This window comes from Mastigoproctus giganteus, chromosome 9 (genome assembly GCF_048544385.1).
Source record: "Mastigoproctus giganteus isolate SK-2022 chromosome 9, ASM4854438v1, whole genome shotgun sequence".
In the NCBI taxonomy this organism is placed as follows: Eukaryota; Metazoa; Arthropoda; class Arachnida; order Uropygi; family Thelyphonidae; genus Mastigoproctus; species Mastigoproctus giganteus.
Window position 1 is genome coordinate 212644708 of NC_143583.1, and position 27630 is coordinate 212672337.

The following is a 27630-nucleotide window of genomic DNA, read 5'->3' on the forward strand; positions in this document are numbered from 1 at the left end:
ACAAATCTCTGTTGTGATAGATGTACAATTGTACTTTCAAGATAATCCTGCATTATTCTTTAATCATGGAATCCATAATATTTTCTGGAACAGAAGTCAATCTTACTGATCTGTAATTTCACACTTTCCACTTTTTGATCCTTCTGTGAATAAAGAAGACATTTGAATATTTCTAATCTGTAGGGATTTCCCTTGAACACAAGGATACTCTCATAATGATGGCTAAAAGTTGGCTTGACTGATAGATGCTGTCAGCTCCAGGTGCCTTATTCACTTTCAACAATCTCTTTCATTTTTCTCTTAGTTATCAGAAAATTATTTAACTCCTAGTTATAACTTGGAGCTTTACTTATACTTCTTATTCTATTTAAGGGATCGTAACTCCATCCCTTATAAACTTCATGCATGATGTAGATGCAAAATATTTACATCAGTTTATCAGCAGCCTGAACAGGATCAATCAATAGTTATGCTTTTCATATCTAACAAAACAATGTAGTTTGTCTTTCTTCTAGTGTTAACATATGCAAAAAATTTTGTACTTTTCTTCACATTATTAGCCAAAAACTTCTCATAATCTGCCTTAGTTTCTCATAATCTGCCTAATCCTCCTCATTAGTTTACTGCAGACTACTTTGTACTTATTGTAAGTTTCTGTGGTCCCTGATAATTTATGCATTTTCTTCTCTATCACTAACCTCACCAGTTCGTTTGGCATCCATTTAGGTCTATATCGAACATCTCCCATTTTAAAATTTAAATGGGAGACTTTGTTCAATATTTAGCCTTCCCATTTGAAATTATTCAGATCTTCCCATTTAAACTGTTTAATCCCCCCCCAGGGGATTTAAATGTTTCAGTCTTTCACTCAGCTGATATGATCAGGAGAGTGAAAGACTGCAATGGCACAAAAGATAGGCTGGAACAGTGACAGCTGACTGTCTCAATGGAAATGGTTGAGAACCCAGAAACTACAGTAGGACTGAATTCCCAAGGGATGGCAATTAGAAAGGGATGAAACAGTGACTTGGTTAAAATGACAGCACCCAGAGCAAAGAAGGGTGAGGAATGTAGGATCAAGTTGGTCAGACTCCAAACCCAAAAAAAAAAAACATCAATGTATTCATACAGCCATGGGCTACAACTGTTGTAGCTCTGGACACTCCTCCTCCACCAAATGGTTAACAAAGACTGCTGTCAGGAGAAAGTTTCCCATGCTGAGACCCATGATCTGCATACAAACCAAACTGTTGAAGGTAAAAATAAGACAGATCAATCACATTCCAAGAGATAATGGAAGTGTTCAAACCAATGTAGATGTGGTTGTCCAGAGTCTGATAGGTTTAGTTGCATCATGAGGGGCAATAGTTACATCAAGTCTATGTCCTTGGATGCAAGAATATCTTTCTTATACCAGCAGAAGCCATTGATGACATCTGCCAGTTCCTGCCAGAGTGGATATTCCTAGAGAACATATTGATGAGTAGTCTGGTTAGCCAGGTGAAAATGCTGTTGCTAGCATGAAACTTGCCATTAACAACAGTTCTAGCTGGGAAATTGGATTTGTGGGTTTTGACATTGGCAAAAAGAAAAGGGGGCCTCTGAGCTGTTGGGATTGAGGGATTTGAACAGAGCAGCATCAATTTATGTTGTTCTAACAAGTGGTTCAGTTTTCTTTTTACTTACCTCTACAGAGTAGTGTTGGGGCCTTTGTCAAATGGTATGTTATGTGTGGACATCTTTTAAATTACGTTGTGCTTAATGCAGGCAGTGCTGTGGTGAAATTGAGGTTTTTGTGCAAGAGCTACTGTGGCTAAAATGCACCTGGAGGGTTTCATACAGCAGGTTTATTCATGTTTGTATTTTGCTGGAAATGATTTCCAAGGGTCATGGAATGTCTATAGCTTACTACAGAGATAATATTTGCTTTCATATTTGATTATAGAAGTTCCTTGAGGAAATAAATTATATATTTTTACTGTCTTCCAATATGGTTTTGAGAGTGAAGAAGTAATGCTTGGTTATTAACTCTAAAAGAGTTTTGCTGCTCGGCTGCAAAAGTTGGATACAAGTAATTAGTACATGTTCTACTCTTTGTGTGTAGCAGGTAAGACAAAGAGGGGGATCCTCTTGTCATAAGAGATTGTGGCTAAAATGAGTGTGTCCTATTCTTAACTTTGCACGTATCACTTTATCACGTCTGCTTTGTAGTATGTTGGATTTGATTTCCATGGTTGGAGTAACTTTTAATCTGATGCAATTGTTATTGGTTATGACTTGCTATTGCTGTTGCCAGTGATGTATCCCACTGTGATGAATAACTTGTTTGTAGTCTGTGAAAGGAATGTATTCGGATGCAGATATGTTGCTGTTAGCATCTTTAGCAGCTTTGTCTGCTTGCTCATTTCCATATATTTCAACATGACTTGGGATTCAGCAAAGTAATATTATGACCTTGTTCAATGAACTTTGATACTTGGCATTTGATTTGTTGCTGGAGTGGGTGTTTATTAGCAATTATTAATTTATTAAATTAATTAAAGCAATTTATTTACAGAATCAACTCATGCAACTGGCTAACTTAGCAAATGCATAAATAACATTTAATTACATTCATGTGAAAATAGAATGGAATGAAATTAATTATGATGCAAATGACAAAATACACAAAATCAATGAGTATTTAAATCTTATATAAATAACTTTATATACATGCTTATATAAATGTTTACCTGCCCAAGATCCAGAGTAATGGTAACCCACTCATACTGCTTCCCATTTTGTAGAGTTGGACTTTGCCACCACTGATTTGTGCCATCAATTGCATGCGCAATTGGATGACGCTTATCTGAACTAGCACCAGTAGCATCACATACACCACACTGTGGTTCTCTAAAGAAATAAATGCTATTGTTCACAAAGTTTTCCCTAAAAATAACTTAATTTATTATCTTTCAAGCAATCAGTTTTCACATCTATACTGAATACAGAATATATAATAAAATTATAAAAGATTCATGCAACCAAATACAAACCAAATATAAACAGAATGTCCAAAATCCAAAAATATTAAAATTTGATTTTCCTCTCCTTTCTTATTGTAACACAATAACTTGTTCTCCCAATGCAATTTTAACTTAATATTTTTGTATTTACCAGCAGCAGACTTTGAAACCCTGTAAGTATATGCACTGATTATATGAACTTAACCACAAAACGTGTTTGTTAATACATCACTGTTTGCATAATGGAGAAACAAGCCACTATTCAAAATCAGGAGAGTAGGTATCACATAGGAATAAGAAAGTTTTCATTTTGTAATAGATAAATAAGCTCTACACTCTCTTGAAAGACGAGTCTCGAGTAGCTCCAACTCCTACAACTTGCAATGCAGGGGGAAGTAAATGAACCACCAATACATCTTTGTAATGGCAATTAAAAAAAAATAAACCCCAGAATAAAAACACATTTCTGTAAGTAATTTAAATTCCATTACTCTGTATTTTCATATTGTGCATTAATGGTATGTGACAAGTTACAAATGTTGTAGTTACACATAGCTTATCATATTGTGTTTATAATGTAAGCACAATATGATAAGCTAAGAGTAATTTACCTGTGAGTCTGCTATAGGATGTAGAACTGCTGGAATGGGTGCAGAGAAGGACAATGAGACTTGTTGAAAGGAATAAGAGGGTGCCCTTACCTAGAAAGGCTTCAGTTCTGCAAACTGTGGTGTCTTGAGACAAGGCACCTGCAGGGAGATCTGATTAGCATCAGCAGATGCACGAAAGGAAGCTTATACAGCATCAGCCAAAAAAAAAAAAAAAAAAAACACCCTGCCCATTTCACCCATCCATTCGCTCCAAAAGTTTATCCACTTCTTCCTTGAATTTATTGAAGCTATCAACTTCCACAACAACATATGGAAGTTTGTTCCAACAATTAACTACCTGCTGCCAAAAGGCAAATTTCCACACATCTATTTGACAACTGTCTTTCCTCAATTTGAGTTGATGTTCCCTCAGATTTATAATCTGAGCAAGAGGAACAATCCCATCAGCATTGAGCCTGCTCAACCCATTCAAAAGCCTTATACACCTAAATCAGATCACGTCACAAGTGCCTACTCTCCAGATGCTGAAATTTGCAGAACTTAAGCCTTTTTTCATAAGAGCACTCCTTTGTTCCCATCACCAGTGTTGTTGCCCTTTGTATTCATTCTAGCAACTCTATATCCTTCCTAAAATTAGGCCTCCAGACCTGTATGCAGTACTCAAGGTGTTGCCTGACCATTACCTTATAATGACCTCCTTATCTCTGCTAGCAAAATTCCTTTATATCATTGACAAGACCCCATGACCTGTTCTGGCAGCCTGCCTACACTGCTTAGAAAACTTCATATCTGACTGCACAATTACTTCCAGCTTTCTTTCATTCTCCACAATCCTGAGTGTAACACCACACAGTTGGTACATTGCTCTGAGGTTACTGCTACCCATATGTAGTAGTTTGCATTTGTTAAATTTCAGTTCCCACTTTTCAGCCCATCTGCCCAACTTTTCTAGATCCTGTTCAGTAGTATACTGTCATTAACAACTGTGACAACCTTTGTATCATCTGCAAACTTCAACATTAAGCCTCATATATCTTCATCAAAATCATTGATAAATGCAGAAAACAACAATGGATCCAACATTGAACCCTGGGAGACTCCACAAATAACATTGATCCACCAAGGGCAGTGTTCATTGATTAATTAATACTCTGTCTTCTCCCACTCAATCATCCTTTTATCCTTTGTAGCAATTTGCCCATAATGCCATACTGCTCCAATTTGTACAGTAGTCTTCCATGTGCCACAGTATCAAAAGCTTTCCTGAAATCCAAGTATATGATATCAAAATTATTTTTTGCATCCAGTTTCTTTGTGACCACATCATAGTATCCAATCAAATTGGTCAGACAAGACTTCCCCTTAAACCCATGCTGTGTCTGAATTATTACTGCAGTCGTGTCTAGATGATCCTGCAATGCTTCTTTAACCAGTGACTCCATTATTTTCCCTAGAACAGAAGTCAAACTAACTGGTCTGTAATTGCTCATGTCACCCAAACATTTGCACATCTCCAGTCCGTGGAGACCTACCCCTATTTCTCCTCCACTGTACTCTGTTATTACAAAATCATTTAGCTCCCTGTAAGAGTTTAATAAGCTTCTGTTCCCCACTTCTCTGCAGAATTGCTCAAGTGTGAATGTAGATGCAAAATACTCATTCAGTTTGGCAGAAATCTGAGCAGGATCATCTATAGTCAAACCATCGATATCAAGCGGACCAACCTGATTCATCCCCTTCTTTGAGTTTATATAATTAAAGAAGTCTGCTGTTTTTCTTTGCATCCTTTTCCCAAGATTTCTTGTAATCTGCCTTTGCTTGCCTAACCTCCTTTGCGACTTGATTAGGCCACTCCGTAGCCAGGTGGGAAGGAGCAGCAGTGCGTAGCACACTCTTCTTGATTAGACCGGGGTTCGAGCCCGTCACCACCAAATATGGAAGATGCGGAAAGGTCAGGGAATGACCACCGCATATCCCCGGAGCAATATGGCCTTAGTTGCTAATGCGCCTAAAAACCAAATAACAACAAACAAACAAGCGACTTGATTACAGACCAGCTTATATCCCATAGGCTTCTGTGTTGCCACTTTTCAGCACATGGGATGCATATAAAAAATGCATGGGATGCATTTTTTATATGCATTAGTTTATCTGACATGCATTTGTTCCTAAACTTTGAACAGTATTTCTTAGGTAGTATGAAAAGCCTTGTAGCTTCTAAGATTAATTCCTTCAATGCTTCCCATTTAAAATTTGATATTAGTAACATCATCAGTTGGTCCCACTGTACTGAATTTAAAATATCTCTGAGGCCACTATAGTCACCTTTACGAAAGCAAAAACCCTTCCCTTTTCCCTTGATGGAAGTTACATATTTGAGTAAATTCCTAATGCATGAATAATCACTGCTGATAATCAGATCAGGAGTATTACTCCCTCTGGTTGCCTCTCCAACATGGTGCTGTAGAAAACAATCATCCAATAAATCCACAGAAGTCTTGCTAGTGTGAGGGTGACCAACCCACAAGTTCCAGTCAATATCTGGAAAGTTAAAATCTCCCATTATAAGACATTCTGATTTGCTGGCTCACTATTTCTCTGTATAGTTATTCATTATTCTCAGTCATTAGACCTATAACAAACACCTACCCTCATTTTTGCTTTCCCAGTGCTTATATCACACCAAACTGACTCATCATTGCACTGTCCATCTAGGTTGAGATGTTTAAAGTCTTAAATGAATTGAGTAAGCTGAATGTTAATGTCATTCTTCCACTTACAAAGACTATACAAGAGGGGGTATAAATTCAAGTTGAGGAAGGATGGTTGCAGGAATAGATGTGCGGAAGTTTGCCTTCAGTCAATGGGTGGTTGATTGCTGGAACAGGATTCCACGTGTTGTTGTGGAAGTGGATGGGTTGAATAAATTCAAGGAAGAATTAGGCAAATTCTTGGAGGGTATGGATGGGTGAACTGTGTAGGCTTTTTCCCTTTAGTTGATGCTATATAAGCTTGCCATTACTACTACTAGAAACACAGATAAATTACTCATTAAAACAGAAAACATTTTACTATATATTTGAAACAATGCATTAAAAAGGAATTATATAAAATACAACCCTCCTCTGCAATGGCAGACCTGACAATACAGTAGTTTCACCACTGAGTACAAAGCACCAAATCTTTAAAGAATTACCAAAAATACTAATGGTAATCTACAGAAATAAATAAAAGTACAGTATTATAAGTTCAGCTTTCAACATACCATTAAAGGTCACAATTACAATAAGACACAACTACAATCCACTAAATAATTCAGAACCATTGAGAACTTAATGGCAAATACTTCACTGTTCTTCACGTGGTCGACTCGTGAAGAAATAAATATAGAAATAAAGAATTTCCATATTTAAAAAAATGTATTAAGTGGGAAAAAGTCATTATAATAATACACTGTGTATTCTTTATCACAAACGTTTTATATGGAAAAACTTTTTAACCAAGAAACTTCATGGGGGAAAATAATACATTACAATATATAGAGTTGAAATTGGGACTTAGGAAACCAAACCTAGTACAGGGGAAAACCTCTTATGTGAGAATTTCTTATCTAGGTTCTACTGTATATAATAAATAATTCATAAAGAAGATAAACTACCATAACAAACACCTTCAGGGCATTGCAGTCATGACAGTACCTTACATGGCATTTCACACTTTCTGGCTTCTCTCGGATGCCATTTCTTCATACCTGGTTGGTTTCATCACAAATAATTTATGGTTACGTATTGCTTGCCCATATGGCATTGTTAATTTTCCATTTCCGCTGTTTCATCTGGTTTTTAACAATATAGCTTTGAGGTGAAGTGAGGGAGGCAGCTATCCTATAAATCATGGCCTCAAGAAATGTGCCACTTGTCTGATGCTCGCAGATCTACGTGGAACAGGCCATGATACAGCCAAGAGGAAAGTCTGTGTGTATTCAATGTAAAGAGTAGTAGGATATTAGGTAGCAACTCATTCTGATGGGTGTTTATGAGAGCTTGAAGAATAAGGTGTAGGCCCTCAATGAAATTAAGTTCAGGCCCATCAAGCTCCCAGCTGCTTACCTCAATGCCAAGGCTTACACTTGCACATCAGGCAACACAGTGGTGGCCCCAAGGCAGAATGCACTGGTACCACAGGAGGTAGTTATTGTTGGTGACTATTATCAAGGAAATGGGAAATATATTGTGCAAAAAAGGATAAGTGGAATAAGACCAGGCTTGTCTGCCTGGGGCAGAAGTTAATAACACTGTAGAGCAGATATCATCTTTTAAGGGCACAAAAGGTGATACTGTTGTACATGTTAGCACTAATGACATTAAGAGGAGATCTAAGGATTTGATTAACAAGTACACAGCAATGCTGAGGAAAAGTCATTAGTTAGCATTAAATTTGATAGTGTCTGCAAGTCTGCCCACACACACAAGAGGACAGAATATATGATGAGAGCCTTGCCAATCAATTTGGTCCTTGAAAGATTATACAAGGCTCATGGGGTAGAATTTTTCACAGCATAGTCTGTGCCTGTTAACAGGAGAGAATGCTTCTAGAGGGATGGAATGCACCTAAACAGAAAGAGTGCAAGAATATTTGCTGATGCTAATGAGGCAGCATTAGGTGGGTCAGAAAACTGCAAGCTTTGTGGGGATGCACAGACTAAAAGATTAACTGCAGCCACAGGCAGAGACAAAAGTGATTCTTGCACTGCTTCTATTGGAACGTGCAGCAACCTGGAAAGCAAGGTGTTGGGGATTTCAAGGACTGCTGTGAGTCATCATAGAATAAGTAAATACTTGAGCTGTGTTCGGATAACTGTGAAGGGCGCAACCCTAGCCCCCCCCCTTATCTTTGAATTACATTTCCCTGGGGGAGACATTTTTTTTGTTTCCTCCCCTCCTTGCCATCCCCATTTCCCCCCTCTGGTGGGGCATGGGCATGCCACACTGAAACCTGAGGCTGCCTTCTCTATTGGCTCCATACTTCTGCCTTTCTCTCTTCAGTCTCCCTCCCTTCTCCATCTATACGCTAGTGAAAGCCCCACACACCTAAATTTAAACATGTCCTAATCACCTTTTGCCCATATTTCAGCCTTTTCAAATTCAAGTAACACCACTCTCACGCAATCGATTAGTTAAAAAATAAATAAATTATTTTTTTTTAAGGTCCTCTGCTGAAATCTCAGAAAATTATGCGGCAGGACCTACCAGAGTAAATAAGTCTACTGGGTTCCTGGTCTGCCTCCACAGGGCAAAAGTGGGGCAATATTGGGGCTCAGCAGGGTTCCAGCAGCCAAACGACCAGATGAACAATGGTACACGACATCACACAAATACAAAGCCCACACACTTTTAAATCTCAGGTCAGCAAATGATGTAACCTCAGTCATAGGGTCAACAGTCAGAACAGAAAGGACAGACAAGATAAGAGGGGAGGGGGATTATGTTCTTAGTTAAGAAACACATAAAATCTAAGGCAGTGCATCCAGTTGACATGAGTGGCCAGTACAATGTTGAGTCAGTATGGTGTCACATAAGCACTGAGAAAGCAAAAATGAGAGTAGGAGTTTGTTTGTTTGTTATTTGGTTTTTAGGAGCATTAGCAACTAAGGCCATATTGCTCCGGGGATATGCGGTGGTCATCCAACCTTTCTGCATCTTCTGTATTTGGTGGTAACAGGCTCGAACCCTGGTCTAATCATGAAGTGTGTGCTACACGCTGCTGCTCCTGCCCACCTGGCTACGGAGGCACCAAGAGTAGGAGTGTGTTATAGCTTAATCACTGTGATGAGCACAATAAATAACTATACAGAGAAAGTGCAGGCTCAGAATGTCTTATAATGGGGAATTATAAAAATTTCCAGATATTGACTAGAACTTGTTGGTTGGTCACTCACATGCTAGCAAAACTTGCTATGGATTTATTGGATGACTGTTTTCTACAGCAGCACATTAGAGGGTCAATAAGAGGGAGTAAAATTCTCGATCTGATTACCAGCAGTGATTATTCATGCATTAAGAATCTGAAGATAAAAGAACCACAAGGTAGCAGTGATCATAGTGTATTGATGTGTGATTTACTTAACGACGTAACTACCAGCAAGTGTAAACAGAAGGGTTTTTGCTTTCGTAAAAGCGACTACAGTAGACTCAAACAGTTTTTAAATTCTGTATAGTGGGACTACTTTACCATTAGTAAAATTCTAAATGGGAAGCATTGAAGAAAATAATCATGGAAGCTACTAGGCTTTTCATAACCAACTAAGAAATAATGATCAAGGCTAAAACCTAAATGGATGTTTGATGAAGTAACAAGATGTGTGGCAAAGAAGAAAAATGCATGGGATGCACATAAATTATCAGGTGATACAGAAGCCTACAGTAGCTATAAACTAGTCTGCAATAAAGTCACAAAGGAGATTAGACAAGCTAAGGCAGATTATGAGAACTCTTTGGCAAAGAAAAACAGGAAAGTGTTTACTTATATAAACACTAGAAGGAAGGGGATGAATTACATTGGTCCACTTGATATTGATGGTTCAACTGTTGATGATCCTGCTCAGGTAGCTGAAAACCTGAATGAATATTTTGCATCTACATGGAGTTTTATCAATGATATACAGGAATTTTGCTAGCAGAGATGAGGAGGTGACAGGTAGGGTAGTTAACATTAAAGGCAAATCTCTCTTTTGTGCTAATATTAACAGAGATATAAAAAATTACAAATAGGGTTGTTGTTTGGTTTTTAGGAGCATTAGCAACTAAGGCCATATTGCTCCGGGGATATACGGTGGTCATTCCCTGACCTTTCCACATCCACTGTATTTGGTAGTCATGGGCTCGAACCCCGGTCTAATCAAGAAGTGTGTGCTACTCACTGCTGCTCCTGCCCACCTGGCTATGGAAGCTCCTACAAAGAGGGATATATAAATAAGAAATTCAGAAAGTGGAAAAAAATTTACTTTTTAATCACGGATATATACTGAAAATATGATGTACATCTGTGATTGCCATATAATACCACCTTGTATTACTTCTTTAACTACTGACTTTGTTTTCTCAGGCACAAAAAGTTAACCTTACAGGTCTGTAGTAATTTTTTTTTTTTTTTTTGTCTGGTGCTGTATAGATGTTCTTGCATTATTTTGCCAAGATAAAAACCACTTCTTGGTATACAGTGTCAGAAAATCAGTTTCTTGGGCATTAAGATGCAACTCAAATGTTTTGATAAATTGCAAGAAGAAAGGTACTATATTCAGTCTTGCCAATGGATTCAACATACACAATTATGAAAAATAATTATTTTTAGATTTATCTTAAGATAGCTATATCTTACCTAATGTAACCATGTTCAACAAGTTTGCAATATACTTCAGGACCAGCTTCTCCACATGTTGCATTTACAAAGATTTTTGCACCACTTGCTAAGTTGAATACATTTGGAAACAGTCCTCTTGTAGGATTGCCATCTAGGATAAGAAAGAAGAAAAAAATTAAAGATTTTTAATTTAAAGATACCAGGTTGAAAAGGCACACTAAATTTAAAGGATATAATAGTACAAGTTCATTGCACATGCCACAGTCAGGAAGAAAGGGGGCATACATTTCTGAATAACTGCCTTGGGTGCAGAAATACCTCAGCTTTATCCACTCTAATATATTGAAATACCGTATTTCCCCATGTAGAAGACGCACCTTTTTTCGAAAAATTTGGGGTCTACAAACTGGGTGCATCTTATACAGTGGCTGTAGATTTTTTTAATTGCATTTCCCGCTTTTTCACGCTTGTCTTTGCACTCATTGTTTCGCACTTGTTACCGGTATATTAGGTTACGTTTTGCCACGCTCTGCCCAGAATTGGCTCAGAAAAGATTTTCGTACAGTGCTGAATTCAAGTTAAAAGTGATCCAGTTTGCAAAAGTGAATGGAAATCGTGCTACTGAACTTAAGTTTGGTCCTCCTCCAACTGAGAAAACAATCTGAGACTGGCTATGGGAAGAAGAAACCCTACTGAAAATGGAACGGCAGAAGAAGGCCATGAGAGGCAAGTCAGCAAAAATGGCCTGATTTAGAGAGGGAATTGAAGAGCAAAGAGCAATTGGAATTCCTGTGTCCACAAAGATGCTTCAGCATGAGGCAAGAAGAATTGCTGATGAAAAAGAAGTTGATTTCAAAGGAGGACACAATTGATGCTTCAGGTTCATGAAACGGAATGGACTAAGCATGCGTACATGCACCAGACTTGCCCAAAAGATGCCTGAAAGCTATGAGCAGAAGGTCCTTGAATTTCATCGTTTTTTAATTCAATGTCGGAAGACACATCAGTTTGAGTTGGGACAGATTGCAAATACGGACAAAGTCCCCCTTCAATTTGATGTCCCAAGTAACAGAACTGTTGATAAGAAGGGGGTGAAAACTGTAACTGTGAAGACAAGTGGACACGAAAAGAGCCATTATACAGTTGTTCTAGCTTGTTGTGCCGAAAGAACCAAGCTGCCTCCTATGCTGATTTTCAAATGCAAAACAATGCCAAAAGAAGACATTCCTCGAGGAGTTATTGTCCACGTTCATGACAAGGGTTGGATGGATCAGGATAGTATGAAGATCTGGTTTGAGAAAGTTTGGAGCAGGAGACCAGGTGGGCTCTTACGTAAACCTGCCCTATTGGTGCTTGATCAGTTCAGGGCACACATAACAAAAAACACAAAGATTGCTGCAGAACAAAAAACAAAACTTGCCGTCATATCTGGAGGCTTGACATTCCAGCTATAACCACTTGATGTCAGCAAACCCTTCAAAGCTGCCGTGAGAGACGAATGGAACCAATAGATGAAGTCTTCTGGGGACAATTTGACACCAGCAGGAAGAGTGAAGAAACCAACAATAGGAGAAGTTTGTACCTGGGTGAAAAGATCCTGGGATAATATCAAGATTGAAATCATTGTCAAGTCATTTAAGAAGTGTGGCATTTCAAATGCCATAGATGGAACTGAGGACGAGGCAATATATGAAGACAGTGATTCGTTCAGACACAAATGGGGACAAGCTAATGGATAGGAGTTTTGACAGTGATGAGGAGTTGTATGAATTTTATGATGAATAAAACTTGAGTTCAATAACTTTATGTAATACATTTTTTTTCAAATTTCGGGCCCCAAAATTAAGGTGCGTCTTATACATGGGGAAATACGGTATATTCAAGTTCAAATATCATCCTGGTCACAGTTTAAGAAGATTTATGATTCTTAAAACAAATAATGAACCTACTTCATTTGTTTTAATGCTAATTTGTCTACTTTGCAGCTGTGCATTTGAGGAATTCATTATAATTTGTATATAAAAATAAAACAACGAAAACCTACTAACAAAAGTATCTACCATCTAGTTGAGACATTGATTACCGTCACTCAGGAAACACTGATTAGTGTCAAACCAAAATGTAATAAACTCTAATAAAACTAAATGTCAGTCAAAATTCCCTAAAGAGTTTTATTTTTTGGTGAAATCCAAGCAGGGGATATTCTGCTATCAGTATGCAGAACACGTAAGGAGCTAGTTCCTTTGCTAGTCAGCAGTGTGTACCACCTACTACAGCATTTCCCAAACTAGGGTCCACGAACCTATAGGGGTCTGTAGACCAGTTCCAGGGGTTCATGAAACTCTGGAACTGGTCAAATTGTTTGTTCTATGTATAGCAAATTGATGATAAATAAAATTATTATATATTTATGTAAAAATAAGAATAAAGTTGAGCTGTTTTAAACATAAAACTTTGAATTCTTTTCAGAAGACAGTGTTCATACACTATTAAACCATAAAACCATTTATAACTTAACTAAGATTTGTCTTCCCCAACATGACTTGTAACTGGAAAGAAAAATGTTATCTACAGGAGACTAATTGATTGAATAAACATATTTCTACCATCATTTCACATAAAGTTAAATCGACTTGAAAATTGATAGTAGTGTATACTTCATTCTCAATGTGTATTTCATTTGATATCGAACATAGGATGTTATTGCAAGTAATTCTTAAACAGCTGTTCTTCTTCCAGGCATATAGCTCCCTGAGGAGCTGTTGTGGCCACCAACAAATTCCTCCAACTGCATCGATCATGTGCTATACAAGCAACATTGCAAAGTGTCATGCCCAAAAGTTCACTCATCGTATCCTTCCACCTAGTTGCAGGTTTTCCTCTGCACCTCTTCTCCTTGGTTTTTCCTTCCATTATATTCTTCAACAGAATGGTTTTCCCTTCTTACTATATGACCAAAAAATTTGAGTTTTCTTCTGTTGATGCTTTGAAGAAGAATTTTAGGCCTGCCAATTTTATTCAATACCCATTCATTTGTTCTTCGATCCAAGTAAGCAATACACAGTATTCTTTAACACCACATTTCAAATGCCTCAATTTTCTTCCTGTAAACTCTTTTCTGATTCCATCCTTCACATCCATAAGTGGCAACTGGAAAAATTAACGAAGCAAGTGATTCTAAATTTCATCTTTAGGGGCAGATCATGATCTCTCCATAATTTTATCAGATCAGCAACCAACGTTTTAGCAATTTCCTATAGTCTCTTTACATTGTTTGAGCAGTCACTATTTTTATTTATTCTTGACCCTGAGTAATCAAATTCATCAACTTCTTCGATATCTTGCCCAGTACCTTCACTTTACTGGAACTGAGATTATCACCATAATTTTAGTTTTACACACATTCAGAAACAATCCTTTTTTCTTACTTGCTTCACATACTCTCCTCAGAGTTTCTTTAAGATGATCCTTAGAATTACAAATTGGCACAGTATCATCTGCATAACGAAGGTTGTTTGTCTTCAGTCCTCCAATTTTGATGCCAGTCTCTAAATCTTCCAAAGCTTAATGCATGATATCTTTGGCATAAAGATTAAAAAAGTGAGGTGACAAAATACAGCCCTGCCTGACACCGTTACCTATTGGATAATAATTGATTGAATAAACATATTTCTACCTTCAATTTCACATAAAGTTAGTTGACTTGAAAATTGATAGAAAGTCTGTGTTTTTGTTCTCACAGTTCCTTCCTGTTCCTGGTAAAGTAGCTTAATCAGCTGAATTATGTGGATTGGGAAACCCATAATAGTCATCGTTTCCCATAATTTCTCATGTTGAACACAATCAAATGCTTTTGCATAATCTATAAAACACAAAACGACTGGAACATTGAATTCTTTGCATTTTTCTATAATCAGGCTTAGGCTTAAGATCTGATCTCTGGTTCCTCTACCCCTTCTGAAACCTGGTTGCTCTTCTGGCATTTCTTCAAGTTTTCTTGAGATTCTGTTTAATATGATTTTAAGAAGAATCTTGCTAGCATGAGAAATTAGGCTAATAGTCCTGTAATTTGAGCAAATTTTCAGATCTCCTTTTTTTGGTAAGGGGATGAAAATTGATTTCTTTCAATCTGATGGCCACCGTACAATTTCCCAAATTCTTGCAATCATTTTATGAAAAAAAACTTTGTGCCCTTCACACCTGTAGCTTTGATCAATTCCACTGGGATTTCATCAATTCCAGGTGACTTGCCCCCTGTTAGTTCTCTGATAGCTTTTTCGACTTCTTCCTTCAGTGGAACTGGTTCACGATCACTCTTGAAAAGGGGTGGCAGATTATTAGTGCCAGCAGGTACTCGGAAGAGCTGCCCATAGTATTCTTTCCACCTTCCTTTGATTGTGTCCTTCTGTGTTAAAATTTTCCCCTTGGAGTCCTTAATTACATTAAGTTTTGGTCGGAACTTTTGTCTTAAGGACTTAATTACATCATATATCTTTTTAGTGTTGTTTCGTTTCTGGTATTCGATTTCTTTACACTTTCGATTGAAATAATCCTGTTTGTCCTGGCTTAAACTGTGCTTCATGACTTTGCTTGGTTCCTGATACTCTTTGTTTCCTTGTGCACCCTGGGTTTTTGCAGTTCTCTGTTCAATAAGTTTGAAAGTGGCTTCTGTAATCCAAGGTTTCCTGACCTTTCTCTAATGTGTCTATTTGCTGAATCCTTAATAATGCTTTTTTTTGTATTTTCCCACATTTCCTCAGGCAGCATATCATCATCTAGTTCTAATAGAGCTTGGAAACAATTGCCTGTTTCAAGCATATAATCGTTTGGAATATTTTCTACATCCAATCGTCTAGGGAAAACCTTATTCATGATCGTTGTGGAGTAGCTGATGATCACTGTCACAATCTGCTCCAGGAAGTGTTTTTGCAGTGATTAAAATGGAACGCCACCTTTGCTGTATAAGGATATAATCAATCTGATTTCTTGTTTTATGATCAGTAGATTTCCATGTGTAGAGCCTTCTCAGGTGGTGCTGAAAGCAGGTGTTACATATGACAAGACTGTTCAGATGACAAAATTCAATTAAAAAAAACTTTCACCCTGCTCATTTCTAGTGCCAAGACCAAATCTACCACATTCCGAACTGTCTTGCCTACTTTTGCATTAAAATCGCCCACAAGTATCAAAAACATCCTTTTTTGGGACCAGATCAATAGCTGACTGGAGATTTTCCTAATAAACATCCATATCTTTGTCTGTGAATATTGATCCTCTGCATTTGTGGTTTGATCGAAGGATGGAAGGGTGGTTTCGTCCTTCAAATCGCTTCGCCTTTGTGACGATTTGTCTAGCGATTGAAATGCAGCGATTCCATGACCATTATTGGCTTCGTGATCCTCCATTGATATGGGGCATAATGGTCAGTCTATTATTTTGTTACTTTGTTTTATTTTAGTAGTTCGTTTAGTTTGTTTTGTTTTATTTTAGTAGTTTTGGTGATATTTCACGTCTCTCGGAACTGGTACCTTACTTGGGGGGTGCCGCTAAATTTCTATATTATTTGCCTTATATTTTAATATGGATTTACTATTAATTGGATTTAATTGAATTTCTAAATTATTTGGAGGCTTTCAGCTACAGTTTCAGTCTTGTTCCCTTTACTTCCCCCTTCCTGTTGATTTAATTTTTATGTTAAATTTTCGCTCTACAGTTTTTCCATACTACTGGCATATGTTTTAATTTTATATTTATTATCGGTTATAGATATATATATATATATATATATATATATATATATATTTTTTTTTTTTTTTTTTTCCCCAGTATATTCACACTATCGCCTTTTATAACTTCAGTCAATGAATTTATTTATTCATAAGGTGACACTGATTTCAACATTTTTAAATATTCACTCATATATTTCAAATTTTAAATTCATTTCATTAGCATTAAACTGCTGCATTATCTTTAGTATTCTTCGAATGCACTAACCATTAGTTTTATTTTAGTCTTAGAGCCTAAATATTTACCACTCAGACATAAAATATGTCTAATGAATCCTTTTTATCTCTTCTTCCTTATGGTAAGATGCATTTTCGGTTTTTTATGCTTCAAACCACAAAATTTTAATAAATTGAGAACACATTTAAAAACAGCCACCACACGAACAGCCCTGGTGATACCAAAATCAAAGAAGGTGTATTCACCAGTCTGTATATTAGTAATGACCATATGGTGCAAGGAAGCCTAAGGCTTATGCTGCACCAGCCAAAAAAAAAAAAAAAAATTTCTGCGTTACCCTAAGAGAGAGAGAGAGAGAAGAGAGTCAGAAGTAGAAGGGAATCACAAGAAAGCGAAGAATGATGATATCCAGCTCAGGACACTGGATTTTCCAAGCCCATAACTCACCGGATGTGAGCCCCTGGAGTAAATATATAAATATATATAATAAATGCCAGTTTTCTATTGGTCCGATTTTAATTAAATTTGGGAAGGCTTAATAAATCACTTCAAACGATCCAAATATAAAATTTCATGAAAATCCAATGGAAATCTGGTTATTACATGTAGATTTTTTTTTTTTTTTTTTTTTATATAAACCCCAAACACGAGAGATATTAGCATAGGCATATGATGCAAGAAAGCAAGCTTATTCAGCATCAGCCAAAAAAAAAAAAAAAACAACACACACACACACACACACCACTCCCATTTCACCCCTCTGTTCGTTCGAAATACCTGTCCAGTTGAGCCTTAAATTTGTTTAGGCTGTCAACTTCAACAACAAGTGATGGAAGTCGGTTCCACCAACCAACCACCCGCTGGCCAAAGGAAAATTTCTGCACATCAATCCGACATCTGTCCTTCCTCAATTTGAATTTATGCTCTCTGAGGTGATTATTCTGAGCAAGAGGAAGAATCCCATCGGCATTAGCATTAGAACCTATAGTACTTAGTACTGTGCTTGGGTTGGAGGTTGAGAAGACAAAAGGAAGGTATTTGTTGACATTGGACTTGAACTTCTGTAGACTGTAATTTTCAGCAAATACGTATGAAGGAAGGTTGTTCTAGAAAACGGCAGTTGAATCAATAAACGAGGAAGATGAAAAGTTGGTTCTGTGAGTTTGAAGTTGGACAGTAAATGGATGTTGGCTGGTGACGGCACATGTTCGGACTGTTTTGAAAGAGAGAACGGAAATTATAGAAGCCGATTCAGAAGAAAAGTGCCCATGGAAGTATCTGTAGAAGAGGCATGCAGCAGAAACAGTACGTCTATGAGACAGAGTGGAGAGACTGTTAGAGATGAATCATTAATTAACCTAACTGCCCTCTTCTGAATGGAATCAAGAAGCCTGAGAGAGAGCTTTTGGGTGCACCACCCCAGATGTAGGAACAATATTCCATGGCAGGGGGTATTTGCGATTTATACAGAGTGAGCAGCTGTTTGGAAGAAAAGTAATGCCAAGAGAAAAAAAAGAGAAAACCAAGTTTTTTAGATGCAGAGGAAGCAATATTTGTAATGTGCTTGTGCCAAGAGAGATTAGAAGTCAGGATAATCCCGAAAAGAGATATATCATTTTGTCTAGAAATTGGAGTGTCACTAAAGATAAGCATAGGAGCAGAAGAATCCTTGCGAGATATAAGACAAGACTGAGTTTTAGAAGGGTTGAAATCAACTAAGTTGTCTTTGCCCCACTGGAGAATTACCTGAAGATCGGCATTTAAGGAATTGGTAGTGGATTTTCGAGAAATTGAAGCTGATTGAGCAGGACAAGGTTTCTCAAAATGGAAAGTGGAATGCAATGTGCTATCATCGGCAAAACTATGGATAGGACATCCAGTCAATGGAAGAAGGTCATTAATATACAAGAGGAAAAGAGTGGGGGAAAGAACTGAACCTTGGGGGACAATGGCATTAGTGGAGAAGTTAGAAGACAGAGAGCCATCAACCACCACCCTCAGTGAGCGATCAGAGAGAAAACAGGATAACCAATTACTAAAAACAGTTGGCAAACCATAAGATGGAAGCTTGTTTAGAAGACCTTTATGCCAAACACGATCGAAAGCCTTTGAGATGTCAAGAGCAACTACTTGTGTTTCATCGAACCTTTCCATTGAATTAGTCCATAAATGGGTAACATAAGCCAGAATATCACCAGTGGATCGACACTGACGGAATCCATACTGGCGATCGTTGATCAGACGGAAGGTTTCTAGGTAGTTTAAGAGTTGGCGGTTAATTGATTTCTCCATTACTTTAGAAAGAGTAGAAGTAAATGCAATGGGACGGTAATTGGATGGGAGAGATTTGTCACCCTTTTTAGGAACTGGTTAGATATGAGCAAATTTCCAAGCAGAAGGAAAAACACCTTTGGAATAAGAAAGTGAAAAAAGGCGGCAAAGAATAGGAGTAAGTTCGGAAGCACAGGTTTTGAGAACAAGTGGAGAAATATCATCGGGACCTGGAGCTTTCTTAGCATCAAGATTCGTCAAAATCCTTCTGACGGAAGACCACACGAGGCATTGAATGGAGCATGTTGGGAATGGTGGGAGGTGTTTTACCAAAATCATTAATACATGAGTTGGAAGAAAAATGGGATGCTAGCAGGTCAGCTTTATCCTTGGCTGAAGTGACAACAGAACCATCTGGTTTGGACAGAGCTGGGAGCAGAGATGGGCAAAATTTGAGCCAATAGCTTTGGCAAGAGACCAGAATGCTCGGCTACCATTAGGGCAAGAAGCAAGTTTTCTACTCTTAGCTTGTTCAAACTCTATTTTGGACTAATTAATAACTGCTTTACAATTGTTGCGAGCTTTGGTGTAGGCAGAAAATGAAACTGAAGAATTAGAAACAAGCCAATTACGATATGCAACATTCTTCTCTTGAACAGCCTTAGCACATTTATTGGAAAACCGAGGTTTAGATAAAGCATTAGCATTCGTAGAGTCATATGATGCAAGAAAGCAAGCTTATGCAGCATCAGCCAAAAAAAAAAAAATAACCCACTTCCACTTCACCCCTCCGTTCGTACGAAATACCTGTCCATCATCATCAGCCATTTTCAATCCACTGCAGGATGAAGGCCTCTCCAGCAACTTTCCAGTTCTTTCTGTTTTGAGCACTGGCCATCCATTTACTACTCAAAAACTCATGAATTTCATCTATCCATCTCCGCCTTTGTCTTCCAGGTTTTCTTCTAGCTCCTCTTGGGTACCATTCTGTTATTTTCTTAGTCCATCTGTCATGATGTCTTCGAGCTATGTGTCCTGCCCAAGACCATTTTAGTTCTTTAGTTTTGATAAGAATGTCCTTTACTTGAGTTTGCTGCCTAATCCATGTGTTTCTCTTCTTATCTAACAGTCTGATTCCCAATATAATCCGTTCCATTCTTCACTGTGTAGTTCTTAGCTTCTCTTCCATTCTTTTGGTGAGTGCCCAAGTTTCACTTCCATAAGTCATGGTGGGGAGTATACATTGATTCATTATTTTACGTTTCAGACAAACTGGGATATTGCTCTTCAGTATGTGACTATATTTCCTGAATGCTATCCATCCAAAATTTATTCTTCTCTTGACTTCCAGCCATTTATCATTATTACAGCTAATAACTTGTCCCAGATAAGTATATAACTCCACCTTTTCAATTACTGCTCCTTCAATCATTATTTCCCTTTCCGTGGCATACTTGTTCATCATTACTTTTGTTTTAGCCATATTCATCTTTAGTCCAAAATCCTTACTAGCTGTGCATAACTGATTAAGATTTTCCTCTAATTCTTTGGGATCGTGGCTTATGACCACAATGTCATCTGCAAATCGTAAATGGTTTAGGTACTCTCCGTTCACATTGACTCCTTTCTGCGACCAGTCTAATCTTCTGAAAGCTTCCTCAAAGGCAGCAGTAAACAGCTTCGGAGATATTGTGTCTCCTTGTCGAACTCCTTTCTCGATTTTAAATTTGCTACTGTCTTTGTCTAGTCTAATAAAGGATGTAGCACTCTCATATATTTTCTTCAAAATCATAATATATGGAGTATCTATGCCTTGTCTTTCCAGTGCCTGAAACATTGCCTTATGCTGTATAGAGTCAAATGCCTTTTCATAATCCACAAATGCCAGGCATAATGGTGTTTTATATTCATTTGCTTTCTCCATTAGCTGTGATATTACGTGAAGGTGATCCATAGTTGAGAATCCTGTCCTAAAGCCAGCTTGCTCTTTCGGTTGATTCTCATCAAGTATTCTTTCTAATCTGTTAGTAATGACCCTTGTGAACAACTTGTAGATATGGGATAACAAGCTAATTGGTCTATAATTTCCAATTTCTGATTTATCTCCTTTCTTATGCAGCAAAACTATGATTGCATTATTCCACTGCTTAGGCATCACACCTTTTCTAATGCACTTTGTGAAGAGCCTTGCCAGTTTTTGTGTTATGTCTCTTCCTCCCAATTTTAACAACTCTACAGTAACTTCATCTTCCCCCGGGGCTTTCCGATTCTTCATTTTCTTCAATGCATGTTCTACCTCAACAGGAAGAATATCGGGTATGTCGTATGTGTTGCTACTTTGCAATCCATCTTCCCCACTGCTGGTATCATTCCCTCGCTCCTTGTATAATTCTCTATAGTAGTCTTCTGCTATTTGAATTATGCCTTCTCTGCTATTTATAAGTACACCATCGCTATTCTTCAGTTTCAGTATCATTTGTCTTTCTGTATTACTGCTCATGGCTGCTGATTTAAATCCTTTGTTTTCCCTTAATGCTTGTTCTACTTTTCTTGTGTTAAATCTTCCATACCTGTCCAGCTCAGCCTTAAATTTATTTAGCCTATCAACTTCCACGACAAGGGATGGAAGTCTGTTCCACCAACCAACTACCCACTGGCTAAAGGCAAATTTCCGCACGTCTATCCTACATCTCTTTCTTTAATTTGAATTTATGCCCTCTCAGGTGATTATTCTGAGCAAGAGGAACAATCCCATCAGCATTAAGTATGCTCAAAACATTCAAGACTTTATACACCTCTATCAGATCACCTCGCTGGTGCCTAGTCTCCAGACACTGTAATTGGAAAACTTAAGCCTTTCTTCGTAAGAGTACCCCTTTGTTCCAGTCACTAATCTTGTTGCCCTTTTCTGTACTCGTTCCAGCACCTCCACATCCCTATTGAAATGAGGCCTCCAGACCTGTATAGAGTACTCAAGGTGCGGCCTGATCATTGCCTTATACAAGGGAATAATTACCTCCTTATCCCTGCTAGAAAAATTCCTGTATATCATTGACAAGACACCATGAGCTACTCTTGCAGCCCGTCTGCACTGCTCAGAGAACTTCATATCTGCCTGCGCAATTACCCCCAGGTCCTTTTCTTTCTCTACCACAGAGTTGATACGTTGATCTGGGGTTGCTGTTTCCCATATGCAGTACTTTACATTTGTCAATGTTAAACTTCATTTGCCACCTCTCAGCCCATCTGCTCAACCTTTCCAGATCCTGTTGCAGCAGCCTAGTGTCAATAGTGTCCTTAACAACCCTGCCAACCTTTGTACTGTCTGCAAACTTGGACATTAAGCTTGATATACCATCATCAATATCATTTATAAATACAGAAAACAATAATGGACCCAACACTGAACCCTGAGGGACTCCACTGATAACATTAGTGTACGATGAGCAGTGTCCATTGATTACTACTCTCTGTCTTCTCCCCCTCAACAACCCTTTTATCCATAGCAGCAATTTGCCTCCAATGTCACACTGCTCCAATTTGTGGAGCAGTCTTCCATGTGCAACAGTATCAAAAGCCTTTCTGAGATCCAAGTATATAATATCAAAGTTATTCCCTGCATCCAGTTCTTTTGTGACTGCATCATAGTATCCAATCAAATTGGTCAGGCAAGACTTCCCCTTAACAAAACCATGCTGTGTCTGAGCTATAACTGAAGTCTTGTTGTCTAGATGATCCTGCAGTGCTTCTTTCACCAGTACCTCCATTAAATTTCCTGGAACAGAAGTTAAACTCACAGGTCTATAATTACTTGTATCAGCCTTTGATCCTCCTTTGTGAATTGGTGTCACATTTGCACATCTCCAGTCTGTGGGTATCTCCTCTGAGTCCAAGGAAGCTCTCATAATTATGGTTAAGGGTTTGCTTACTTCCTTTGCTGCCTCCTTTAATATAACTGGATAGATCCCATCCACTCCAGGTGCCTTTCTTGTGTTTATCTTCAACAATTCATCCTCGACTTTACTCTCAGTTATTACAAGATTCTCTAGGTTACTGCCAGAGTTGAATACACCTCTGGCATTCCCCCTCGCTGAATAACTCCTCATGTGTGAATGTCGATGCAAAATATTCATTTAGTTTGTTAGCTACCTGAGCAGGATCATCAACAGTTGACCCATCGATATCAAGTGGACCAATCTGATTCATCCCCTTCCTTCTAGAGTTTACATAAGTAAAGAACTCCTTGCTGTTTTTCTTTGCATCCCTTGCCAAAGATTTCACGTAATCTGCCTTTGCCTGCCTAACCTCCTTTGTAACTTGGTTACAGATAAACTTGTATCTATCATAGGCCTCTGTATCACGTGTTAATTTATATGTATCCCATGCATTTTTCTTCTCTGTCATATGTCTCATTAGTTCATCTGAGATCCATTTAGGCCTAAACCTTGAACAATATTTCTTAGTTGGTAGGTAAAGCCCATTAGCTTCCAAGATAAGTTCTTTGAATGCTTCCCATTTTGAATTTGCTGTTGGTAACATCTTCAGTTGGTCCCACTGTATAGAATTTAAATACAGTCTGAGACCATCGTAGTCGCCTTTACGAAAGCAATAACCCTTCCCTTTGGTGGTTACCTCTTTCAGTAAATCCCACTTCAGCACACTGTGATCACTGCCACCTAGTGGTTCCTTTATCTGCAGATTCTTAATGCATGAAGAATCACTACTGATAATCAAATGAAGAGCATTACTCCCTCTAGTTGCCTCCCGAACATGCTGATATAGAAAACAATCATCCAATAAATCCACAAAAGCCTTGCTAGTGTGTGAGTGACCAACCCACAAATTCCAGTGAATATCTGGGAAGTTAAAATCCCCCATTATAAGACTCTGATGTACTGACCCACTATTTCCTTGTACAGTTTCTTATAATACTCATCAGAGTCATTAAGCCTATAGCACACTCCTCTCAATTTTGATCTCCCAATGCTTATGTCACACCAAACTGACTCGACACTGCACTGTCCAGTGATGTCGACTGGCTTCACTCCCTTGGATTTTGTGTTTTTTAACTAATAGCATAACCCCTCCTGCCTTCCTATTCTGTCTATCCTTTCTGTAGACATTGTACTCCCCAAATTCCAGTTCTGCATTCCTTATATCTGTGTGACACCAAGTCTCTGATATCCCAACAATATCCACCTTTGATGCTTTGAGCAATACCTTAAATTCATCAAATTTATTTACCAAACTCCTAGCATTGGTGTACACGCAAGTATACATGCACCTGTTTCTATTCTTAGCTACCCTAACACAACCCATGTGTTTACTTGTACCGCAATGACTCCCGGCAGTCTCTGAAATATCCTGAATCTTGTTTTTCAGGCTTCTGCTCATTCCAATAGAAGCAGTGCAAGGATCACTTTCACCTCTGCCAGTGGCTACTGTTAATTTATTAGTCTTTGTATCCCCCCAAGCTAGCAGTTTTCCGACTCACCTAACACTGCCTCGATAGCATCAGCAAATATTCTTGCACCCTTTCTATTTAAGTGTATCCCATCCCTGTAGAAGCAGTCTCTTCTGTTAACAAGTACAGTCCAGGCTGAAAAAAAAAAAAAATTCTACCCCTTAGCCTTCCACAATCTTTCCAGGGCCGAATTGATCGACAAGACTCTCATCATATACTCCCTCCTATCATGTCTGGGCATTATTGCAGACACTTTCAAATTCAACCCTAATTCATAGCTTTTTTTCAACAGTGACCTGTACTTGTTAAGTAATTCTGCCGGTCTCACTGAGTTGTTGCCTGATTTCATTACACTCCTTGCATAGTGCACACACAAAGACATCCCGCATGTCAATATCATGTCCCGTACCCGATTGCTCCACAAACATCATGCAAGCAGTGCATTTTAAAAGGCTGTGATTCAGAGGGCAACTGCCCCCCTCAGTTCTCCTCTGAGCCAGAGCACTCCCATTAGCTTGAGCCTTTTGCTTTGTTGCTCTGGTCTGAGTCATGATTTCGATTTACTTTCAATAAAATTTCAATTTCAGTACAAAATTATAAGCCTAAACTTGTATTCCAACAGTTATTTTAAAGGGAGTGTGGGATAAAGGATTCCATTCTCGCAAGAATAATTTCACTGACATGATAGAAACAAACGTTGACATCAGAAGTTTTGAAACAGTAATCCGACCAAGGAAAAAAAGAAAAGAAGTCTCGCAGGTCATCCCATTTTGCATTCTTGTAATGCCAAACAACACGAGGTTCGGAATAGCCATGAGATAAAGGTTCCATTGGAGAAGAGACAATCACCAAGTTGTGATGCGTGGGTGCCTAAAGGTCCACTCACTTCGACCGTGTACTTAGAAGGGTTGTTTGTGAGAAAAAGATTAAGCATATTGGCTGTATGATTAGTATTGTCTGGTATTCTTGTAGGTAAATGAACAATCTGTGCAAGGTCATTAGTAATTGCAAAAGCCTCAGCATCTCGACCAGCTGGATCAGTGCGACTAGAAAACGGAAGCCAGCTGGAGTTGTGAACATTACAATCACCAAGGAAAATTACCTCACTGTTAGGAAAGTTGGACTGGAGAAAGTCAAGTTGCAAAGAGAGGAAGTCAAAGAGCTCCAAGTGATTAGTGGAGTTGGGAGAACGGTAGAGACAACAGATGAATTTGACACAATGAGGTAGAGAGATTTTAAGCTAGAGAAGATCAAAGGGAGGAGATTCCAAATTGCTAGGTCTCTGAAAGGGAATATCAGAACGAACATATGCACAAGTACACCTTTGAGGCGAAAGGAATCATACAGCGAATAATTTGGGCATTTGAGATGAGCAGTAGTTGAATCAACCGATAACTGAGATTCTGTCAGAAAAAGTACATGGGGTTTGGCAGACTGCAAGTGGAAATGGACATCGTTGAGATTAGAATTGAGACCACGTATATTGGAATTAGAATTGAGACCACGTGAAATGAATTAGGAAGTGTTTGGGAGGTTTAGATCTTTTCGCAGATAAGCTTGCTCTATTAGTTTGACAATTCATGGTGTATTCAATAGTAAGAAAAAGTGGGTGGGACATGCTGTATGAAGTAATGAAATTTTTGGATATGGCGTACCCATGGTAAGAATATACCCAGATCCTTGACATAACGTGGCCTCGACAATGCTCTCCACATACACACTACTCGGACTCCCTCCAGTCACTATCTGGTAGCAAGATTATACACTAGCTGATCCAGAAGCCTCCTAGAGAGTTACCAATAGGTTCGGTCCGGTGTACTAACTAGCGGCCGGCCTGCGAACATCGTTTTAGAGCTGTACCCTCAAAATGTAAGGAATATTGGATCTCGCCACGATGTGGATGGCCGAATAATGAAGGAATAATTGTCTGGTTTCAACTGGCCCAACTTTAATGAAATCTTCGATGACTTGACAAATATTTATAAAACAGCAGGGGCTCACATCTAGTGGTATGGGCTTGGCACACCCAGGGTCATGAGCTGGATATCATCATTCTTCTCTTTCTTGCTGACTCCCTTCTACTTCCTTTCTCTCTCTCAGGGAATTCTTTTTTTTTTTTTTGGCTGATGCAGGTACCATATAGCTAATAATAATTATGTAAAAATTAATCCATTAGTAGTCGAGTTAGCACATGCAGAAGACAATGCCATAGTAAAGACAATAGGCACATTACACATACGGTATACGCTAATGGGCAAAAAAGTTTAAAAAAATAATTAAATAATAAAAATGCAGTTTTTTTTTACTCCGTTTATTGCAATACTTGATATCATTAAAAAACTCTCAATAGGCGTATTTCGCATTCCCTCACTAAAGCTTTGCATGCTACGCATTATCTAATTTTAAAAGAAAAGAAATCATGCATTGCAAATCCACACATGGATTTGCAATAAGCGAGAGTTTATTATACTACAGACCACAGAGTATTTACTACTATGCCCAAACCACAGAGTAGTAGATATCTTATTAGACTAAAGTTGGATATTAGACTAAAGTAAGATATCTACTACTCTGTGGCGCAAACTGTAGTTTACGCTGCGGCATGGTAAGTTCACTATAATTACACCAGATGTCACTAGCATACAGAGGGCCAAGCAGTTCCGCATTCTGTCCTTAGATGTTAAGCGTTCACTTAGTTCGGCGATTTACTACGAGCTAAAATGACGCTAAGCACTAACTTAGCGTGTAAATAGGAGAAACAGCAACTACATGGTCAATACGTAATCAGCAATTTCACGACCAGGATTTATTTATATTCCTCTTCGGGTGCGGGCGGACTGGAACACTGGTAGATTTCTAGGTAGCGTTTTCTTCCCCCACTCTGGTGGAAAATGCCTAGGTTCGATCTCATCAATGACGCAAGCAACTTCTTTTCCCATTATGGGTGTCCAGTGCT

At 38.3% G+C, this 27630-nt stretch overlaps 1 protein-coding gene across 1 annotated transcript in view; it reads right to left on the bottom strand.

Moving 5' to 3' along the window:
• Positions 1 to 27630, bottom strand: part of LOC150081103 (laminin subunit alpha-2-like) — a 707948-nt gene that overhangs the window by 658094 nt on the left and 22224 nt on the right. Inside the window, exons 2-3 of the mRNA XM_090380924.1 lie at positions 10994 to 11126; positions 2733 to 2892 (exon numbers count right to left, since the gene is read on the bottom strand). Of these exons, the coding sequence (XP_090237050.1) occupies positions 2733 to 2892; positions 10994 to 11126 (293 nt within the window). The remainder of the gene's footprint in view (positions 1 to 2732; positions 2893 to 10993; positions 11127 to 27630) is intronic.